General features: G+C 37.0%; 1 protein-coding gene across 3 annotated transcripts; it reads left to right on the top strand.

Annotated features, from left to right (window-relative positions):
- Positions 1–4,393: 4,393 nt before the first annotated feature.
- On the top strand, positions 4,394–16,907 carry LOC132097684 (protein Wnt-2b-A). 3 transcript variants are annotated; one of them, XM_059503558.1, is made up of 6 exons: positions 4,665–5,004; positions 5,036–5,294; positions 8,766–8,986; positions 11,380–11,657; positions 13,036–13,300; positions 15,822–16,907. In XM_059503558.1, exons 1-6 carry the CDS (start codon positions 4,929–4,931, stop codon positions 16,049–16,051), a joined length of 1,329 nt encoding a protein of 442 aa, XP_059359541.1. In that variant the 5' UTR covers positions 4,665–4,928; the 3' UTR covers positions 16,052–16,907. The 3 variants fall into 3 exon arrangements, with proteins under 3 accessions (XP_059359540.1, XP_059359541.1, XP_059359539.1); XM_059503557.1 differs by lacking the exon at positions 5,036–5,294 and having other exon boundaries at positions 4,394–4,810; XM_059503556.1 differs by having other exon boundaries at positions 4,665–5,294.
- The last annotated feature ends 2,712 nt before the right edge of the window (positions 16,908–19,619 follow it).

Raw genomic sequence — 19,619 nt, 5'->3', positions numbered from 1 at the left:
TGTTTTAAGGTGGTCTGCATGTTACAGATCCATGTGTTTATACACGATCATTGCATTGAGTTATCTGCAAAAAAAAAGAAAAAGAAAAAGAGAGATTATAAAATAATAATCATTTTGGCATATGACCAGATAGATAGATAGATAGATAGATAGATAGATAGATAGATAGATAGATAGATAGATAGATAGATTTTATTCTTACTGAGAAACACAATTAAGCATGAACACAAACACTTTCTTCTCCAGCTGTTCTGATTCCAGCTACTTGACATTTGTTTCTTTTCACCTGCCAACTGTCACTTTTCACACCGGTCCATGCTATCACTGAGTGTTTGTGTTTGCAAATTTTTGTGTGTGTTTGTGTATGACCCTGTAACCTTGCATTGATAACAGCGGCATATCTTTGCATTCATGCTTGTAACACATCAGTCCTAAGATAATTCAGATATCAATCTTGAGGCAGTCTTTGTGATGAAGAGCTAAGAAAAAAACAAAAAACTTAATGCTGTGCAGCACATCAAACAGTATTTTATTTTCTAAATATTATTTTTATTTTGTAATATTTATTTATTTATTACTTTTAAACATTTTTTCACATTTATATATAGAGAGAGGTAATACTCTTGCGAGGAAAGTGAGATAGAAGGGATACAAATAGAGACAGAGAGTGAGAGAGGTTGCGCCAGGACTTGTTTACTGAAATCGCTGAATTAGTTATAAACACATTAATCTGGTTGAACGGGATGGTGACATGCCAGAGAGAGAGAGAGAGAGAGAGAGAGATTTCCACATATTAACCAAAGAGGAGAGGAGAGGAGAGGAGAGGAGAGGAGAGGAGAGGAGAGGAGAGGAGAGGAGAGGAGAGGAGAGGAGAGGAGAGGAGAGGAGAGGAGAGGAGAGGAGAGGAGAGGAGAGGAGGTCCAATCTAAAGCATCGACATTCCCTCTATATGTGTCTGTCCTCTTCTCAGCAGTCAGACAGTGATGCAGACAGTGAGGGGCCCAGTCTGGAGATGGGAACTTATTTTAGGCTGTGTGTTCCTACTGCCTAGTCAGATCCTCTGTGTGTGTGTGTGTGTGTGTGTGTGTGTGTGTGTGTGTGTGTGTGTGTGTGTGTGTGTGTGTGTGTGCATGATGTAAATATTGGGCATCTTTTTTGCAGCAGCTAGTCTAAGGTCAGAAAGTAGCGGCCGACAGATAATGCTCAAATGGTGATGCATCATGACATGTGACCCTTACTGCATGACTCAGACTCAGACTGGGAAACAGAAAGAGACATAGAGTCTCTCCTGCATCATTTCCTCATCTGTGGTTCCCAATGCTGAGCTGTATCCTGTCTTACACACACATACACACAGTCTTCCAAATTACTGAAACAACTGAAATCACTTAGTAAAAGGGTTTTTAAAGCCATATACTGTCAACACTTACTACAAGCTGGTAATAAGTCAATAAATTATATCTTGCCTTTTCATGTCATTGCATATGTGACTGAATGATACATAAGTGTATTTGGGTGAAAGAGTGAATGTACAGTATGTGTGCACAGTAGCTGGAAAGAGATTTAGATTCAGAGAGTCACATCAGAGTCTCTGAATGTGAACAGATTCCATCGTCCTTTCACAGCATCCAAAAATACAAGACCATAAATTAGTGTAAAGTCTGAGACAGATGACAGCATGGTGTGGTCTCTCTCTCTCTCTCTCTCTCTCTCTCTCTCTCTCTCTCTCTCTTTCCTTTCTCTCTTTCCAGTGGAGGTATATTTAGATGCTTTGTTCTTATTGACCTTTACTTCATTTTAGAGTAATGCTCGTGAATACATGCTGATTAATGTTAATTGTCACTTGCGCTCCGCTCATCTACTGCACTGGTCATCTCCTTCGTCATTTCTATGGCAGCCAGTCAGATTTTAGATTACTCAGGTCAGAATATCAAGGTGTTAAATGATTATCAAAAACATAAAAATTATGCAGATAATGGTGTGTTATTTCCTGGTATATGGATATTAATGCAATACTGAACTCTCTTGTTCTCATGACTATGAGTCTTGTGCTTTATCAGCATTCGTTTTAAAAGCTGTGCTGATGGGTTCATATTCCCACAGTGACAGAGAACTGAACTTTCTGTACAGAACTATAAAACTTCAGCATTATAACTTTCAACTTCATATTTTCATACAATATAACAGAACAAGAACCAGATGGAATCTTTGTGCTGATTTTGTAAGAAAAATCTGTAAAATCTTTAGAATTACATATTTTCCCTCGTATAGAAAGGGTTCAAATAATGTTACTTTTTAAATATTGTTAATTAAAAGTTCTTAATAATTAAACAGTTTTTGTTACAATTATTTTAATATCAATTAAACAGAGTAAAAAACGACATTCAGGGGAAAAAAAGCACAACGTTGAAACATTTTGTACCTTATTTAGTCTTAAATGATGCATACTGTATTAGTACTTTAAAGGTATATTAGTACTTATTCAAAGGGTTCCAAACCAGTTACAGTTTTGTACCTTCTTTTTTTTCATATGTCCATAACATACACTACATATGCATACACTTTCACACAAGCTTAGGTCAGAATTTACAACAATTTTCAGGAAATACAGAGACGTAAAGAATTAAAAGAACTTAAACAGATAGAAGAGGTTTTATAATCAGGTAAGTGTTTCCCAGAGCCCCTTTCTAAAATAGCCAGTGGTGGACTTCTGAGCAGGCCGGCAGGAGGACACTCACAGTGTCCTCATTCCTGAAACAGTGCCAAACCTGACAACACTGAAGAGTTAAGACCTGTCACACAAACACAGGTACAGAAATAAACTGTGAGCTCATTCTCTCAGGTGTTCCTGTACCCCGTGGTCACCTTGAGTGTGTGTTCTGTTTATTATAGAGCAGTCAGAAAGAGAGGGACGCACACACACACACACACACACACTCACACACACACACACACACACACATACAGTATGATTGTGAACTGATCTCATACATGGAGTTATGGCATTCTGCATGCAGCCAAACCTCAAATGTTCAGTATCACAGTAATGTGCTTATTCATTTGTATTGCTCTAATTTACACACATACCGCTCGCAGAATATGCAAATTGTCAATATTTGAATTTTTTTTTACACCCCCTGCATTATAATGCATTATGTTGCTTTCTTTTGAACATCAGGAAATGTTTTCACCTTTTGAAATAGTTGCGTATGAGTCCCTCAGTTGACCCCAGTGTGAAAAGATGAAGCTCAAAATCATACAGTCACTGTTGGAAAGGAGTCAAATATGCAAAGGATGCTGGAAAAATCCTTTATCAGGTGTACTCAACCAGAAATCAGTTGATCAGACATATTGAATTTTATTTGAGTATAGTCTCTCAGTTTGAAAGATCTCAAGAGGCCTTGTTCTGTCCAATAATATGAAGTAAATTGCTTTAGTAAGAATGCATCTATAACTCAAATGACATGTTTCTGGATTGAAAATTACTGGAACATGCTGGCAAATTCCTCTTTTTTAACCGAATCACTATCTGAACTGACATGTTTTCCTCCACATTTAGTGGATAGGCCTCTCTGTTTCACAGACTATAAGCCATGGCAGCTTTAGATGGACAAAAGCGTCTAAGTGGCTAAAGTTTAAGTACAAATGAAAATTTCAGGACAAGAAGATTAGCCTAATTTAGGATTTACAGCTAAACATTATAATTGTTAATTTAATCCCTGGTGGAAAGTGCAGTTAACTCTAATAGTTTCAATTCCAACAGGGATTTGGGTCTATTTCTGCATCAGTTCACCACTTTCAAGTGCTCAGTGAAAAAAGTGCAGTCTTGGGTGTTACAGATGCCTCATCTGGAGCTTTAGCTGCTACTGTTGGAACAGTGTATTTGCTTTATATTGTGTGCTTACATTATAGGAGCAGTGAAGTTGCAGCCATTTAAATGTAGGATGCATACAACAGGTAAAACAGACTATTATGGGATTAGATCTTCTGCACATTTCATTAGGGAATCATGCAACAGGCAACAGTGTGATGTTTTGAAACTGGAATCTGTTTATACACAGCAGCACTCGCGCAAGCTCTAGAGCCTTATCTGTAAACACGAGCTTGTGTATTCAGACACGCGCATCTCTCCAGACGATAAATGCCTCGGAACTGCGGCTGCAATCAGTACGAATGCTGCATGCTGGTGTGCATATAAAATATTTTAATTCACTAAAATAAAAATGTAAGTTTAAATGCAGAACATTGTTGTTGTAATTTAAATTGATGTATATTGCTGACAACGATTTAAATAAAAATACATTGTAGAATTGTGTTGTCTCATAACAATACCCCCATCCCCCCTTGCCCATTTTTTTCCCCTTTTTTTTTCTTCTTCCCGTGTTTGTGAAATTGTGAGCGTGAACTCCACAGTAGTGTGTAAATGAGGATGCTGCTTGTCGTTCAACAGGTGAATGTCTCCGCTGACCAGGGAACGGTGCGTATCCCGCGCGAGCTCAAGCTTCCACGGGGCTCCGGTCTCTGAGAGCTCTGCCCAATAAGAGTGGAGAGACTGCGGGCTGTCATTCATATCGCCCCTCTCACTCTCCCCCCGTCGCCCACCCCTTCGGTCTGCAGTTCGCACAGTTCATCGCCCCGGTTTATCTCGTGCAGTCTGCTATCAGCGCTCGCAGACTCCAATGGAAAAACGGAGAGGCGCGTGTTTCACAGCCCTGCCTGAATGCAAAACGTGGAGAGAAAAAGTGGAAAAGTTGGCACTCTTTCTGATCAAATTGCATCTCACCGAGACTTCATCTGTTCTCAAGAAGAGGTAAAAAAGAAAAGAAAGCGCTCTCTGAACCTGCCGTCTGGCTTGGATTATTTCTGCTGCGGTTGCCAGATTTCGGGGAATACTTTTATATGGCACAGGCTAATATCCGGGCAGATACATGATATCCGTCCGTGCATCGTCCGCACGGAGCTCTACATTTGTCCAGCTATCAGCAATCCCAACTCCAGCAGGTCGCCGCATAGCTACCTAAACGGTCTTTACAAGGGTTAAGTACAATAGGCTACTCAGCCGTGTTTTCTTATCACCGCCGGAGGACACGCTCAACTATGTTTGCCTGCGGTAAAGTTCTCGGGTCGCCCCGGATTCTCAACAGGTCCACCGCTGCTCCCGGAGGCTCAGGAATAAGACATACAAACAGAAAAGGCGCAGGCTCATCCTACGGTCCCCGTGCGTCCTCGCGGTTGTGTTGCGCGCTGCTGTTTCTCCTGCTCATCCTCACACCGCGCGTGGACTCCTCTTGGTGGTGAGTAGCATCCAGCATCCCGCGCGCCGCCGGTGGCGCACATCCGCGCGCAGAAGCCGGGCGTTTTTTTTTTTTGCTCACGGTGACTGAGCTGCTGTCAGTTGGGAGACTGAACATTTGCAGATGTTTATTATTAGGTACAATTATTCTAGTTTTTATGTAGTTCAGTGTTGGATAACAGCGGTTTGCGTTTAAATGAGGTAGCTATATGTAGTTTGTATTGTACTTTTCTCCTAAAACACATGGAGGAGAGGTTAATGAAAAACAGAGATTAAAAACCTTGGAGCAGTGTTTTCAATAATATCTGCGTTTTAATGGTAATTTTAAAGTGTAGGGCTGATTTCAGGGTGACATTTAAAGTAATTTCTGTCAGCGAAATATGTTGATGTTCGTCTCGCGCAGCAATGTCTCCCGCCCCTAGCAGTTGGCCAATTTAAACGTAAATACGTTTTTTAAAAAAACTATTTTTTTATAATTTACTTATCATACATTAATAAGTGATGAACAAAAAATAGGCTACTGATATCTTGTCCCTACGGATCCTGGCGGAAAGCGCGCGCCGCGGGCATCTGTTGCTATGGTTATCCTCTCAGGCTAACGCGACCCCTGTTTGCGAGCGTCCGTTTAGCGTGGTCTGAAAAAACTTGTTATCTAACTTTTGTGGTTAATAAAACACTTTTTTTGTTTGTTTGTTTGTTAAAACGCCGTTGAAATATGTATAGACCTATACTTATGTGAAAGAATACATCGTTTTGAGAACCCCAACCTTATGTTTTTATTTCCTTTGGGAGGTTCATTCCTTAATTATGGTCTTAGACCCCCCAAACTCCCCATAATTCGCACCCTGGTGGTGGGCAGAGGTCGGGAGATGGCAGTCGACTGAAGAACATGCTAAAATGAGCACACACGTCGCGCTTGTTGGAGGAACGCTATGCCCACCAAGATATTGGCATTTAAACGCAATTATTAGAAACACACAAATCGCGCGCTTCTGCTCCTCAGAAAGTCTCATGAGGGATGGGGTTTTCCCCAGAGCTTGTGCTTATGTATAGTAACAGGTCCTGCACATCATTACATCAGAGTTATGTGTCGGGTTTTCATGGTGTGTCAATAACAGAGGAGTAAATGAAACAACTGCAATATGTGTCAGGCCTCCTGCTTAGATGCTTAGGCACACACACACACACACACACACACACACACACACACACACACACACACACACACACACACACACACACACACACACACACACACACACACACACACACACGCACACTTAGCTGGTGGCTACAGTACAATGAGCCTCAACAATCATGTAGAAACCAACCACATGCCCATTGTTCACATATAAATGTAGTTGTTGAGTGGTTGGTTTTATGTAGGCCTATACATAGAATATATGTGCATGTGGTTGTGAGCATAATTAAGAAGAAAAAGTTGTGATGTTTTGCTTATTATACCAAGTATAAAACATACATGTGCTATAGCGATCTCTGTTAAAGATCATATTCATTACTGGACCTTCAACAACTGTATCAGGGGTTACAGGTCTTACTAACAGCTCAGAAATCAGTTACATGTTAAGTTTGATGTACAAGAATCTGAGAAAGAAAGAAACTGGAGAAAAAAAATATTTTGTCACTATTGTGGTGTAATAAGTCAGGCTGACATTCCCAATGTGAGGCACTCACCAGAGCCAGAGAAAAAGGGACCTTTCGCTCCTCTTTCTCTCTCTCTCTGATCTGTTCATCCATCACTTTAAGCGGACAGAGCAGGAATCCTCTTAAGCTACTGGGAGGCCTGTTAGCGTCACAAACTAGTGAACTTATTTCACAGATCTATCTATCTATCTATCTATCTATCTATCTATCTATCTATCTATCTATCTATCTATCTATCTATCTATCTATCTATCTATCTATCTATCTATCTATCTATCTATCTATCTATCTATCTATCTATCTATCTATCTATGACCTTCAAACTCATAAACAAGGTCAACATGTTTTGACAAACTTTGCCTTTCCAGTTAAAAATTACTTTCATATGAATTTGTTTAATGTCTCAATTAATTTCTAAATAGAGCACAAGCTAGTTTTGTAATGGTCCAACCATACTGCTATCTGCATACATATAGATTGCAACAATATTACTTGTACATTTAAGTAATTCGCAAATCATCCATCTAGAACAGCAGACCCCTGGAAACTTTAGGACTCTGATTCAGATGAAAAGTATGAAAGATATAATACAATATACTAATATTGATTTTGTTCTTGCATCAAAAGGGGCTGAGAATTGTTTTCCTAACTTGCTTTCCTGTCTAAAGGAGAAAATGCGATTAGGCCAATATTAAAAAAAGACAAAGATGGGGTGATCCAAAGAGATGGAGAGAAATAGGGAGGAGAGGAGTTTTTATCCACTATTTGGGTAATTGAAGCTACAAATTACTACAGTTGTACATTCTTTACCCAGTGAAGCCTAACTGTACATACACAGACACGCAGTGTAAATGAGAGCAGATTTTACGGTGTTTTTACAGCATGTGGTTGTGGTCCTGTGGATAATGATTTACTGCTTCTGGTAAAGCCAACCTGCAAACCACCACAGTGTGTGCGACCAGCCTGGTGTGTGTGTGTGTGTTTGTGTGAGTGAGTGTTTCCAAACTCTATCGAACATAAAGCTCAGAGAGTGATAAAGCCCTATAATCACAGTCAAATGAGGCAGCAGAATGGGAGGCACACAGTCATAATAAAAATGTTGATCAGCATTCACAAACATTTTTTCAAAAGGTAAAACCTTCATTTCTCATTAGAAATGCTGATTTTAGCAGACAAAAATATTTATAAATGAGTCCTCTTTAGTCTGACATGAGTGAGTGTGTGTTTGTGAGATGACTGAGATTAAGATAAAAAAAATCAAATAGTGATGGATGGAAACAATCAGAAGGGGAATAAAAAGTATACAGAAATAGAACACATCAGAATTAATTACATTTCCTTCTGTTCTGATTAGCTGATTGGATTAAATAGAATCAAATATTAAATCACAGCAATTGATAGCGGAGCCAATATATAATTCTTATATATTATATATATAAAACTAAAGTTTTGACCTCAGAATGCAAGGTTATCATCTAGGGCTCTAAAACTGTTCGAAATCTGTTGATGTTGCACTTTTTTATGCAATTGCCTTCAAATAAATCATAAATAATGGTTGGTTTGTGAATGTCTGTTTATGACAAATGTCAGTTTGCCAAACTTCCCTCTGAAATTCCACTAATGAGTGGTACAATTCTGGGAATGATCAGACTCAATCATCAGATTCTTTGGCATCAGACAATGCGTAATCACTGAATGTTTACCGATTCAGCACTTTTGTAATGACATTTGCTCGCAGAGTACCAACTGCTGTGATTGATTGAAGCAATTCAGGTTTTAAGCGTCTGTATTTGTGTCTGTGTTTCAGGTACATTGGAGCCCTTGGTGCCCGTGTGATCTGTGACAACATTCCCGGGCTGGTGAATAAACAGAGGCAGTTGTGTCAGAAGTATCCAGACATCATGCAGTCGATTGGAGGCGGAGCTAAAGAGTGGATTCGAGAGTGCCAGCATCAATTCCGGCATCACCGCTGGAACTGCAGTGCCCTGGACAGAGACCATACCGTTTTTGGGAGAGTCATACAGCGCAGTGAGTGCTGGAAATGTGACAGTGTGTGTTTTGGAGGCAATAGCAGTCGAAGGAATAATTATGATTTTTTAAAATATTTTTTGAAAAAGTGTTTAATGCTCAGAACAGCTTTGATTTAATTGTTAAAAAAATACAGTAAAAACAGCAATATTGCGAAATATTATTACAAATTAAAATAACTCCAGTCTTCAATGTCAAATAATCCTTGAAAAATCATTCTAATATACTGGTTTAGTGCTCAGCTTTTATTGGTGCTCAGTTATTCTTACTCTTATTATTAACAGTGTTTATGTATTTATATTTTTGCTGCTTGTTAGGCTTTGTGGAAACCATAATACTATTTTTCAGGATCCTTTGATAAACAGAAAGTTCAATGAAGAGCATATATTTGAAATAATTATAATTTAATTTAATGATTTCAAAATTGATGATAATAAGAAATCTTTTTTTAACTAAAAACAAACAACAACAAAATCTGCATATTAGAATGTTTTTTGAGGAATCATGTGAAGCTGAAGACTGGAGTAATAACAGCTGAAAATTCAGTTTTGCCATCATGACAATAAATCACTTTCAATAAATCACAATCATTTTTATTATTTTATCTTTTTATATATTATTATTATATTTATATTTATCATATTATTGTAATATAATAATCATGTATAACACAATATTACTATTTTACTGTGTTTTAGATAGAAATAAAGACTTTTAGAAAACCATTTAAAAATTAATTTTTAAATATTTGCTTACAATTTTTGTCCAGTACATGTGTGCATGGGTGTGTGCATTCCCCCAGTCAGATACACATATTACATACAGCAAATACCTAGATCATTATACTATAATGTCACCACAGTATATCAGTATGGATTAGAATAGAATAATGATATTTTAAACAGTTATCCTCATTGCTGTTTATTACTGTGGTATATTAATGAAAGAACTCACAATCACACAAATCCCTGGCCAGGTGTGATAAACAGACAAAACCCCACAGGATCATTTAAATCAGTCTGAACCTGAAGTTTACTCAAGAAATCTGCACTGTAAATGTGCTTTCTGTTTGGCTTTCATACAGCGTTCCAAAGATCCCTGCGTGAAATTATCACCTCTCCAGAATTCTCTATGCCTCTTTACCACATAAACAGGCATAGTGGATGTAAATGTTTGGAGAGATGATTCTGGCAGCCAGACAGACTCTCGCAGCACTGTGCGTATTCAGTTTATGAAATGGAATTAGAATTGGAACGGTTGCCAAGAGAGGATTCTCCTATAAACAGCAACTGTACTAATAAAAAAAATCTATTTTTCTACAGAGAATATCTATCTCTATGAATGATGGAGCGATTCAAACATAGATATCCTCCAGATGTCATTGCACTACATGAGCATGGATCATTGAAACACATTTTAGCTGCAAAAGGAAACTGAAAACGACTTAAGAGTGGCGTGAGAAAGATAACTGTACGTGGAGATCTGAGCAGGGGATCTTAACATAAAAGTCTCCATTAAAACAATATTACAATCCTCTGGAAGTTATTTATATACACTGGAATATAGAACTTCTGTTTTTTTTTTTTTTAAATGTTAATGTACCCCGCATTTAGCAGATATAGTTGTATTATTCATGTCTCCAATGTAATTTAAAAAATATTTGCTTAAAAAAAATCTTATAATGTGTCCTTTAATAATGCCATATAATTATTAATTTAATGTGATAATAAGTACACATTTTAATGCAATAGGAACATCTCACCCACCACAAAAACGAAATGTAACACTACAGTTCAAAAGCAAAAAAAATAAATACTGTAAAATACATTATCTATTTTAAAATTATTTTCTACTTTAATTTATTATAAAATAAGTTATTCCTGTGATTTCAGGTTACTGTCAAGTTAATGCATCCTTTCTAATAGAAAAAGGAGTGTTAGAATGTTTAATACAAGTACATTCCATAATACAATAGTCAAGCACTCATTTGGTTCAATCACAAAACTGGATAATTACAAGGAGTACAGCAGAGTTGATAATTAACTTTTTTCCCTTATATTCAGTCAGGCTAAAGAAATCAGTGTGAGTGACATAAGTCCAAACATGCTGGATGCTTAGAAATACCAGGTTCAGTTCACTATCAGACTGCTAGCCTTCAAACAATTTATCCTAGCAGAGAATGGCCCACCCTGGAGGGATTAGGCCTGTACTAATATTTAAACAAAACAATCACACTGAGGCCAGTCATGCCTCTATGGGCAGGTCTCTAGCAGACAAATCAGAAGTGCTGTTTGAGATTATATAAAAAGCAAAGCGTGTAATAAAGTGTTTGTGAGTGTCTGATAAAGGACCTGCATGTGTTTGTTGTGGCTTCATGATTCTTGTCTTCACAGGCAGTCGTGAGGCGGCATTTGTATACGCAATCTCCTCAGCAGGAGTGGTTTTCGCCATTACCCGTGCCTGCAGTCAGGGGGAGCTAAAGACGTGCAACTGTGACCCCCACAAACGTGGCCGAGCCAATGATGAACGAGGAGAGTTTGACTGGGGTGGGTGCAGTGATAACATCAACTATGGGATCAAGTTCGCCAAAGCCTTCGTAGATGCAAAAGAGCGAACTGTGAAAGACGCAAGAGCACTCATGAACCTTCATAACAACCGCTGTGGGAGAATGGTAAGGTTATATACGTTTAAGATAATATAACTCTACCCGTGTGGTGGATAAACCTTGAAATGAAACACACAGGTATTACAACTATGTTAATAATAATAATAATTCATTTTATTTATGGGCACCTTTCAAGACATTCAAGGACTCCTTACAAAAAACAAATAAAATAAATGACAACAACCAGTGCACAATAATACACAAAACAATATAAATAAGATTAAGCTAATCTAAAAAAAAAAAAGTTTTAAGACACGATTTAAAAATTGAAAGTATTACATATATGAAGAGGAAAAGTATTCCAAAGACTCAGAGCCATAAAACCAAAAGCTCTACATCCCGTAGTAGTCAAACATACAACTAATTTCACAGAACCAGAAGATCTGAGTGATCAGGAAGGTGAATACACATGAAAAAGTTTGCGCAAATATGAAGGTGCCAGATTATGAAGAGCCTTATAAATGAAAAGTAAAACCTTAAATTTAATATGATGTTAACAGGAAGGCAATGTAGTTGCCTTAACACTGGATAAATATGCTCAATCAGTGGTGTTTGCATAACAATCCGAGCTGCTGAATTCTGGAACATTGAAGTTTGTAAAGAAGTGTCTGTGAGACTCCACTTAGAAGACCATTACAATAGTAGATGCAAGATGTAACTAATGCATGTACAAGGACAGTAGTGCTATTAGTAGAAAGGGATGATCGAAGACGATTTATATTTTGCAAATTATAATATGCTGACCGAGAAACATTATTTACACTTGCCTCAGAAGATAAAGTACTGTCAAGGATTCTGAAAAGAAGGATAAATAACAGAATTCTCATTAGTCAGCATAAAGCTTTCACAATTTTGCAATTTTGATTTAGTATATATTAATACTATTTCAGTCTTTTAACTATTAACCATAAGAAAATTACATGTAAAATCCATGATATAATTTCAGATAAACAAAGCAAAAGACATGAAGGTGGTAGAGTTGAGTTAGGCTTTGAAGACATAAAGAGCTGGGTTTTGTCAGGATAACAAAGAAAATGTTAACCAAACTTATGGAAGATTTGTCTTAGTTGCAATAGATAATTAATAAACAAAGGAGGGCCTAAAACCGAGCCCTGAGGTGTACCACCAGTAATGTAAGAGATCCGTGATTTTAAACTTTTAATTTGAACAAGCTGAGCCTGACCCCCAAATAAGAGGATTACCAGTGATCCCAGTCGAAATCAACCTCTCCAACAAGATACTATGTGGAAAATAAATACTGACACATTGACGCTGTTCCTGTAAAATTCTGTTTACATTCTGCAGCAATTCTTGGCCAGGTGGAATCTGTTTATATAATTACTACTAGGGATGTTTTTGTTTTTTTTTGGTTTCTGTTTTATAGGCTGTAAAGCGGTTTATGAAGCTGGAGTGTAAATGTCATGGAGTCAGTGGGTCGTGTACTCTAAGAACTTGCTGGTTGGCAATGTCAGATTTCCGTAAAACAGGAGATTACCTTCGCAAGAAATACAATGGTGCCATCGAGGTCACCATGAACCAAGATGGGACAGGATTCACAGTAGCCAATAAAGACTTCAGGAAAGCCACAAAAAATGATCTGGTGTACTTCGAAAACTCACCTGATTATTGTGTCATGGACAAAGCTGCAGGTAAGAAAGAGAAAAGGTACAAAAAGCTTTTAATTAATTGTATTACTTTATTTTATTAGATTAATTATTCAAATTTATTAGAAATAATTATTTTATTATTTATGTAATAATGTTATATATATATTTTTTTTTATTTGTATTATTTATTCAGTTTGAATGATTTTTTTATTTCATTTTTGAAATTTGCTTCTGGTTATGGCTGTTCCACAAAGTATACATGCATTAATAAATGTTTTTCTTATATTTCTTAAAATCACGTAGTTTACAAATGAATCAAAGATACCAGGCTCAGGGCTGAAATCTTCTAAAACACAGACTCTGAATATTATGTTCAGGTTGAATTAATTGTCCAGTTGTTTAATAATTAGGGTTACAGAGTTTAGATTAAACTAAGCCTTAATGTTTTAAGAATATCAGTAGAGCAATATCTTTCAAGCCATGTAACTCATTTAGTAATAATGCAAGTAGCACTAAACTATTCTGTGACTCATGTATTACTAATGACACAAATAGTTAACTCTGCTGCCCCTGACTCACTCAGTATTAACACAATTAATATCAAACTTGGGTTTCACATGGATTTCTCAGAATTAAGAGTTAGATCATACAAGACGTCAGAACACATTAAGTGCTTTGCCTGTCTGATGAGTGAAAAGAATGAAGTATCAATTCCTTGGAATATCCTGTTTATGAGAAACTATAAAGTGTTTAATTTATCAAGACTAATAGGCTGAGTCACTTGTCACAGGCCTCAGAGGACCCTCGTTCATGAGATTCAGTCTGATGGTGGTAAGCCATGTTCATTTTTACATAACTCGAGAGTGTAGAGAAAGATAGGATTCAGTAGCTGAGGTAAATTGACTCTCACACCCGCCCTGCCCTGAACCCAAACAGAAACCTTAAGGGTAAAAAGGGCAACCGAGGCTTTGACAGGGTCAGAAAAGGTGGGATGGGATTTTTCTTGCTTTGTTAATCCTTGATGCTCTCACACACCTAATATCTGCAAAATCCCATGTTCAGCTGGTGATTCTTAAGACATTCTTAAGACAGACCAGCCAACTAATAGTTTAGACAGCATATGCCTTTTGGAAGCGTGTCATGTGACCTAGCTCATGCATCAATGTGATGGTTTGAGTGTGTGTTTGGGTCAGCTCACAGCTCAGTGATTTCAGAGGGTCAATGCGCTTACCCCCTGACCACCATCAGCACCACCACCCCAGTGGAATTTGCACCCCAAGGATACAACAGGCTCATTTTTCAAATCCCATTCTTTCAAAGCTGCCAGCACAGCTATCATTCTCTGGTTCTCATGGCCGCAGGGCATTCAGAGATTTTTTTTTAAGAGAGAGACCATCACTGTCCACTGTGTGTTTACCCTTGCGAAACAACAACATACAGACCCACCAAAACGCCAACCTGATTATGTATGGTCTTTCTTTCCTTGTTACTTAGTGTTACAAGAATGTTATCAAGTACACTTTTAAAAACAAAGATACTAACCTTTCAATAAACAGTTCTTAAAGAAAAACAATTCTTAGTGGTAACAACATTTTAATACCTTTGGTTACACTTCATTTTAAAGTTTCCTTGTTACAGTGTAATTATAAATTTAAGGACTGAGTAGTATTAATTAACTACATGTACTTACTATATGGTTAGGGATATGATTAGGGTTTGTCTTATAGGGTTACTTGTAATTATGTAATTATGCATAATTAGTTGTTATTATAACACCGCAAAATATAGTGTTTTTTCACTATAAAGAACCTTTTGTACAATGGAAATATTCCAAGAATGTTTAAGAAAAGGTAAAAGGTGTGTATTTCTGCATCTGTATATCAAAGTTCATTTGTCAATTAAATTTGTAAAATGCTTTACCTGAAGCATGTATTTTATGGTAATTAACTGATCACAAGAAATATGCATTTACATATTTGAATCTTTTTATTGATTTAATTCTTGTTAATAACCTTTCAATTGTGTTTTCTTATAGTCAAAAAGAGTGAAACCTGGTTATAAATACTAATATGCATAATATAAATATAAATGTTGAAATGTAAAGTAGATACCCATACTTAATATATGAATATAATTTATATGACAAAATAAATGACCTTATAATGAATAATAATGTAAAATAAATTATGGGAACAAGAATAATGAAAAGCAGGGTGCATATATATATATATATATATATATATATAGATTCACATTTTTTGGATTCATATTAAAATAATTGGATGGTTGTTGTTAATACATTATAAAATCTTTTATTTTAGGGAGTACAAAAAAAAATAAAAATGTCAAAACGTACTGTTTTTAATTTGAAGAAAATTTCCATATTTTTGACAGGTTTTTTTACATGCATTTTGCATTAAAAGGGATAAAGTCCCAGTAATGAGCTGCCAGTACTTTTTTATTTTATTTTACAGATTTATTTCGTACAATCTATGTCGTGAGTTCCTGCCTGATGACCGATTACTAGCAAAACTAGTAATCATTTTTCTTCTTTGTATTCTAGGTTCATTGGGTACTGCTGGTCGGGTCTGTAACAGGACGTCCCGGGGGACCGACGGCTGCGAGGTCATGTGTTGCGGGCGGGGTTATGATACCACACGCATAAAACGCATCACCAAGTGCGAGTGTAAGTTTAAGTGGTGCTGTGCCGTCGAATGCAAAGACTGCGAGGAAGCCGTCGACATTCATACCTGCAAAGCTCCTAAACGTGCTGAATGGCTGGACCAGACCTGAGACACACCCACTTCCTCCCGTTCCTCAGGATTTTGTCCACGGCATTCTGGGATATGAAGTCCATCCCTTGCATTTTTTACCCTGCCCCCCAAATCCATTTTATTTGTTGCATGGCTTTATTTGAACTTATTTTGTGAAAGCACTACAACAGAAATCTACATTTCTCATGAGCGCCTTGCACACTTTGCCCAATATGGCATATTTTTCTCTCTTTCTTTTTCTCTCTTTCTTTTTGTTTTGAATCGGTCAGAGGACGGTTAAGGTTTAAGATTCAAGAGCAACCTGTGCTGTATCATGTTGTTGTATTTTTTTTGTTTCGTTTTGATGTTAGAATTTTGTTCTGTGAGTGTTGTTTTGTGACAAAAGGTGTGCTGCTTTTAAAATAATATTTTAAACTGACTCTGAGCCTATGAGATATTACCATGGCTAATAGCTGAATATGTACATCACATGTTATTGAAAACACAACCGTGTGCTTAACATACATCACGTGCCCATACTGGACAGTATTTTACTATCAGTACTGAATATAACAGAATGAATGAGGCTGGTCAGAGGGGTTCAAGAGGACAAATGGATGACAGCTATGTGGGCTGCTCACTCCACATGGAGCCCTAACAGAGAGTTTCTTTGGAAGCTACAGAGGTAATATTAATAATATAAACGAGCATGCACTAAGGACATTAGCTAACAATTGAGCTTTATTATTATAGAACTCATCATTGCCTGTGTAAATATGAAGAAAGGTGTTAACAGCTGTGACTGGTAGAAGTGTAAGCTCTCTTTAGCTCTCCTGTGCTGTGGTACTTGTTAACTGTGCAGAAGTTCATATAAAGACATTAAGTATGACATAAAGAGTCATTTTATTTTGCTTTTCTTCAACCTGCTTTCCTGCCAGTTTGTTAAGCCAATTACCTTAGTCATGTGACTAATTGTTGTGCAACTTCAGGATAATGATGTCATGGCAGCACAAGTTCACTTTATTCTCTTTTGAAGTCTTCTAAAAAGAATTGAGCACTGGTAAAATATCTACTTCACTATAGAGATACGTATCACAACTGATCCAAACTGTTTAGTACAGTTTCAAAGGGCTCTATATGATCCCACCCAAGGAATAATGGTCTTATCCAGCGAAACAAACGATAATTTTCATTAAAAAAATGTACATTTATATACTTTTTACACACAAATGCTCATCTTGCACTAGCTCTGAGATGCACATGTGTGTCCTCACTTTTTTTGTAAAGCGCGTTTGACTTTCTTTGCATGTTCACTTTGTAAACACTGGATTGGTGCTTCCACGTGACCTTTCCAATGTGTTTACATAATGAGCAAATTTGACCTAGAGCAAGATGAGCATTTTGTGGTTAAAAAGTAAACATTGCTTTATTGTGCAATCCCAAAAAGGCACACAATCACTTTCACAGAAATTAAATGTTGCCTCGTGGCCTCAGTCCGAGCAGCTGAATCCTTAGCCATCTTCAAGAATCGGCTAAAAACACATATTCTCAAAAAATATATATAAAAATAGCACTTTTATATCACTTAAATATCATTGCTCTTTTGTTGATTTTGATTTCTTTAATTGTCTTAATTTGTAAGTCGCTTTGGATAAAAGTGTCTGCTAAATGATTAATTATAAATGAGCAATTGTTTTGCTAGATAAGACACTTATTCCTCGGGTGGGATCAATCTGCATTGAAACTGCAATTTGGACCTTCAACCCATTGGCCACTGTTGAAGTCTATTATATAGAGAAAAATACTGGATTGTTTTCCCACAAGAAAAAAAAAATAATAAAATAAAATAAAATAAAAATCTTTTCAACTGAAGAAAGAAAGATGTGAACAGTATGACATGGGGCTGAGTAAATTACTAGGACATTTTCATTCTAGAAGTGAACTACTCCTTTAAGGGGGCATGCTAACCATCCAGAAATTGACCCCTTAGTTTAAATCAGAGTTTGCATTAGTGTATCTTAAGAGAGATCTCAGACATAAGCACTGCTCAATAAAAGGGCATCCTTTTCTACAAAACGTGACCAATGACCAACATGAACTGTCCAATAATGAGCTGATTATTTTAATGACAGGGCAGAGGGAGCTTTAAACAGGCCTCCGTCACTGTGGGGCTTGTGTCTGCTTGTGATTTTCAGTTTGTTTTCTAACCATAGCATGTCCTACAATCTTCTCTCCTTGATTAGGTACAACACGTTTTTTCAGAAGAATTGCTTTTATTGGAAAATGTGTTTTTAAAATGGGCAATTTCATGATAACATTCAGTGAACAACTCTTGAGAACATTTATTGATTTATGGCATTTATCAAAAGAAATACACTATTTTTTGACAATAAATCGTTTTATTTTCTGTATAAAGCCTGTTATACAGCAGAAATGCTGCTAAACTGCATTCACATTTACCATCGTTGAGTGAATTGTCAGTAGTGAAATCCAGTCACGTCAATGGAAATCTACACAACTAGGAATTCCACACGAAGGTAAAAGATTTTCCCATGCAGATTTTTCATTGTGTTCAAGACAGGCAAGTGAATTGACCAAACGAAAACTGCTACACTATCCAGAACAAACATAAAACTTTTTGATCAGCCAAGTTTCACAGAAATTTTGCTAATGTGACCATAATCTTTTTTAAAAGGTACATATTAACCTTTTTGTACCAATATCCTCCTTTTAGATACAAAGGTGTACTCTATGAAAAGGTACCAACTTTATTTCTAACAGTGTATAGGCTACCTTTAGTCAGTTTACTTGCATTTACATGCACTTTACTATCTAGATAATGTGAGTGTAGCATCTATACACGTCAGTCAGACTACAACTGGTCTCTACCCTGTGCACTTGCTGCAAAAGACAAAGGTAGTGCACAATGTCTATTTAATCATTCAAATATCCACTTACGCGTTGTGTCATGCACACTTTGACACATATGAAGACTGTAGCTTGATGATACTTGCAAACAAAAACATATTGGTAAAAGTGAAAGTATTGTAATCTGTCAAACAATGTGTGTTTTGTAAGTATAGTATAATCTCATAGGGAAGCAGATGTGCACAATAAGGCTGTGGTACAGTTCTCAGATTGCCCCGAATGAGCTGTGGATCATTATTACTAATCGTTACAGTATGATAATTCAGGCCATTTTACAGTGGCCTTAAACACACTTAATATGACCCAAGAAGATCAGGGTGCTGATAGAGAGATATAGAAACAGGGGGATAGAGAGAGATTAGTGTTGCCTTAATCCACATGTTACCAGTAAATAAATAGACAGCATGGTATCTGACAAATGCCACCGATCTGAGCCCGCTGAGTGGTCTGCTTGGGTCTGCCCTAATTCCACTGGCGGGTGACAAGGTGCATGACCCTTATTAGGGTCCAGGTTTTATGCAATGATTTATGAAACCTGGTTCAGAGAATCTGTGATACAGACAACTCTCAAGCCCATTTTGGATTTGCACTATGTGCACCGGCAGTTCTGAGAAGAGATGTTTTTTGAGACTGAATAGAAGGTCAAATGATTAATCTCATACGTCGCTCTATTATTCACT

The sequence above is a fragment of the Carassius carassius genome, chromosome 21, assembly GCF_963082965.1.
Source record: "Carassius carassius chromosome 21, fCarCar2.1, whole genome shotgun sequence".
In the NCBI taxonomy this organism is placed as follows: Eukaryota; Metazoa; Chordata; class Actinopteri; order Cypriniformes; family Cyprinidae; genus Carassius; species Carassius carassius.
Note: the sequence above shows the minus strand (reverse complement) of the source record. Positions and strands in the feature narration are given on the sequence as shown.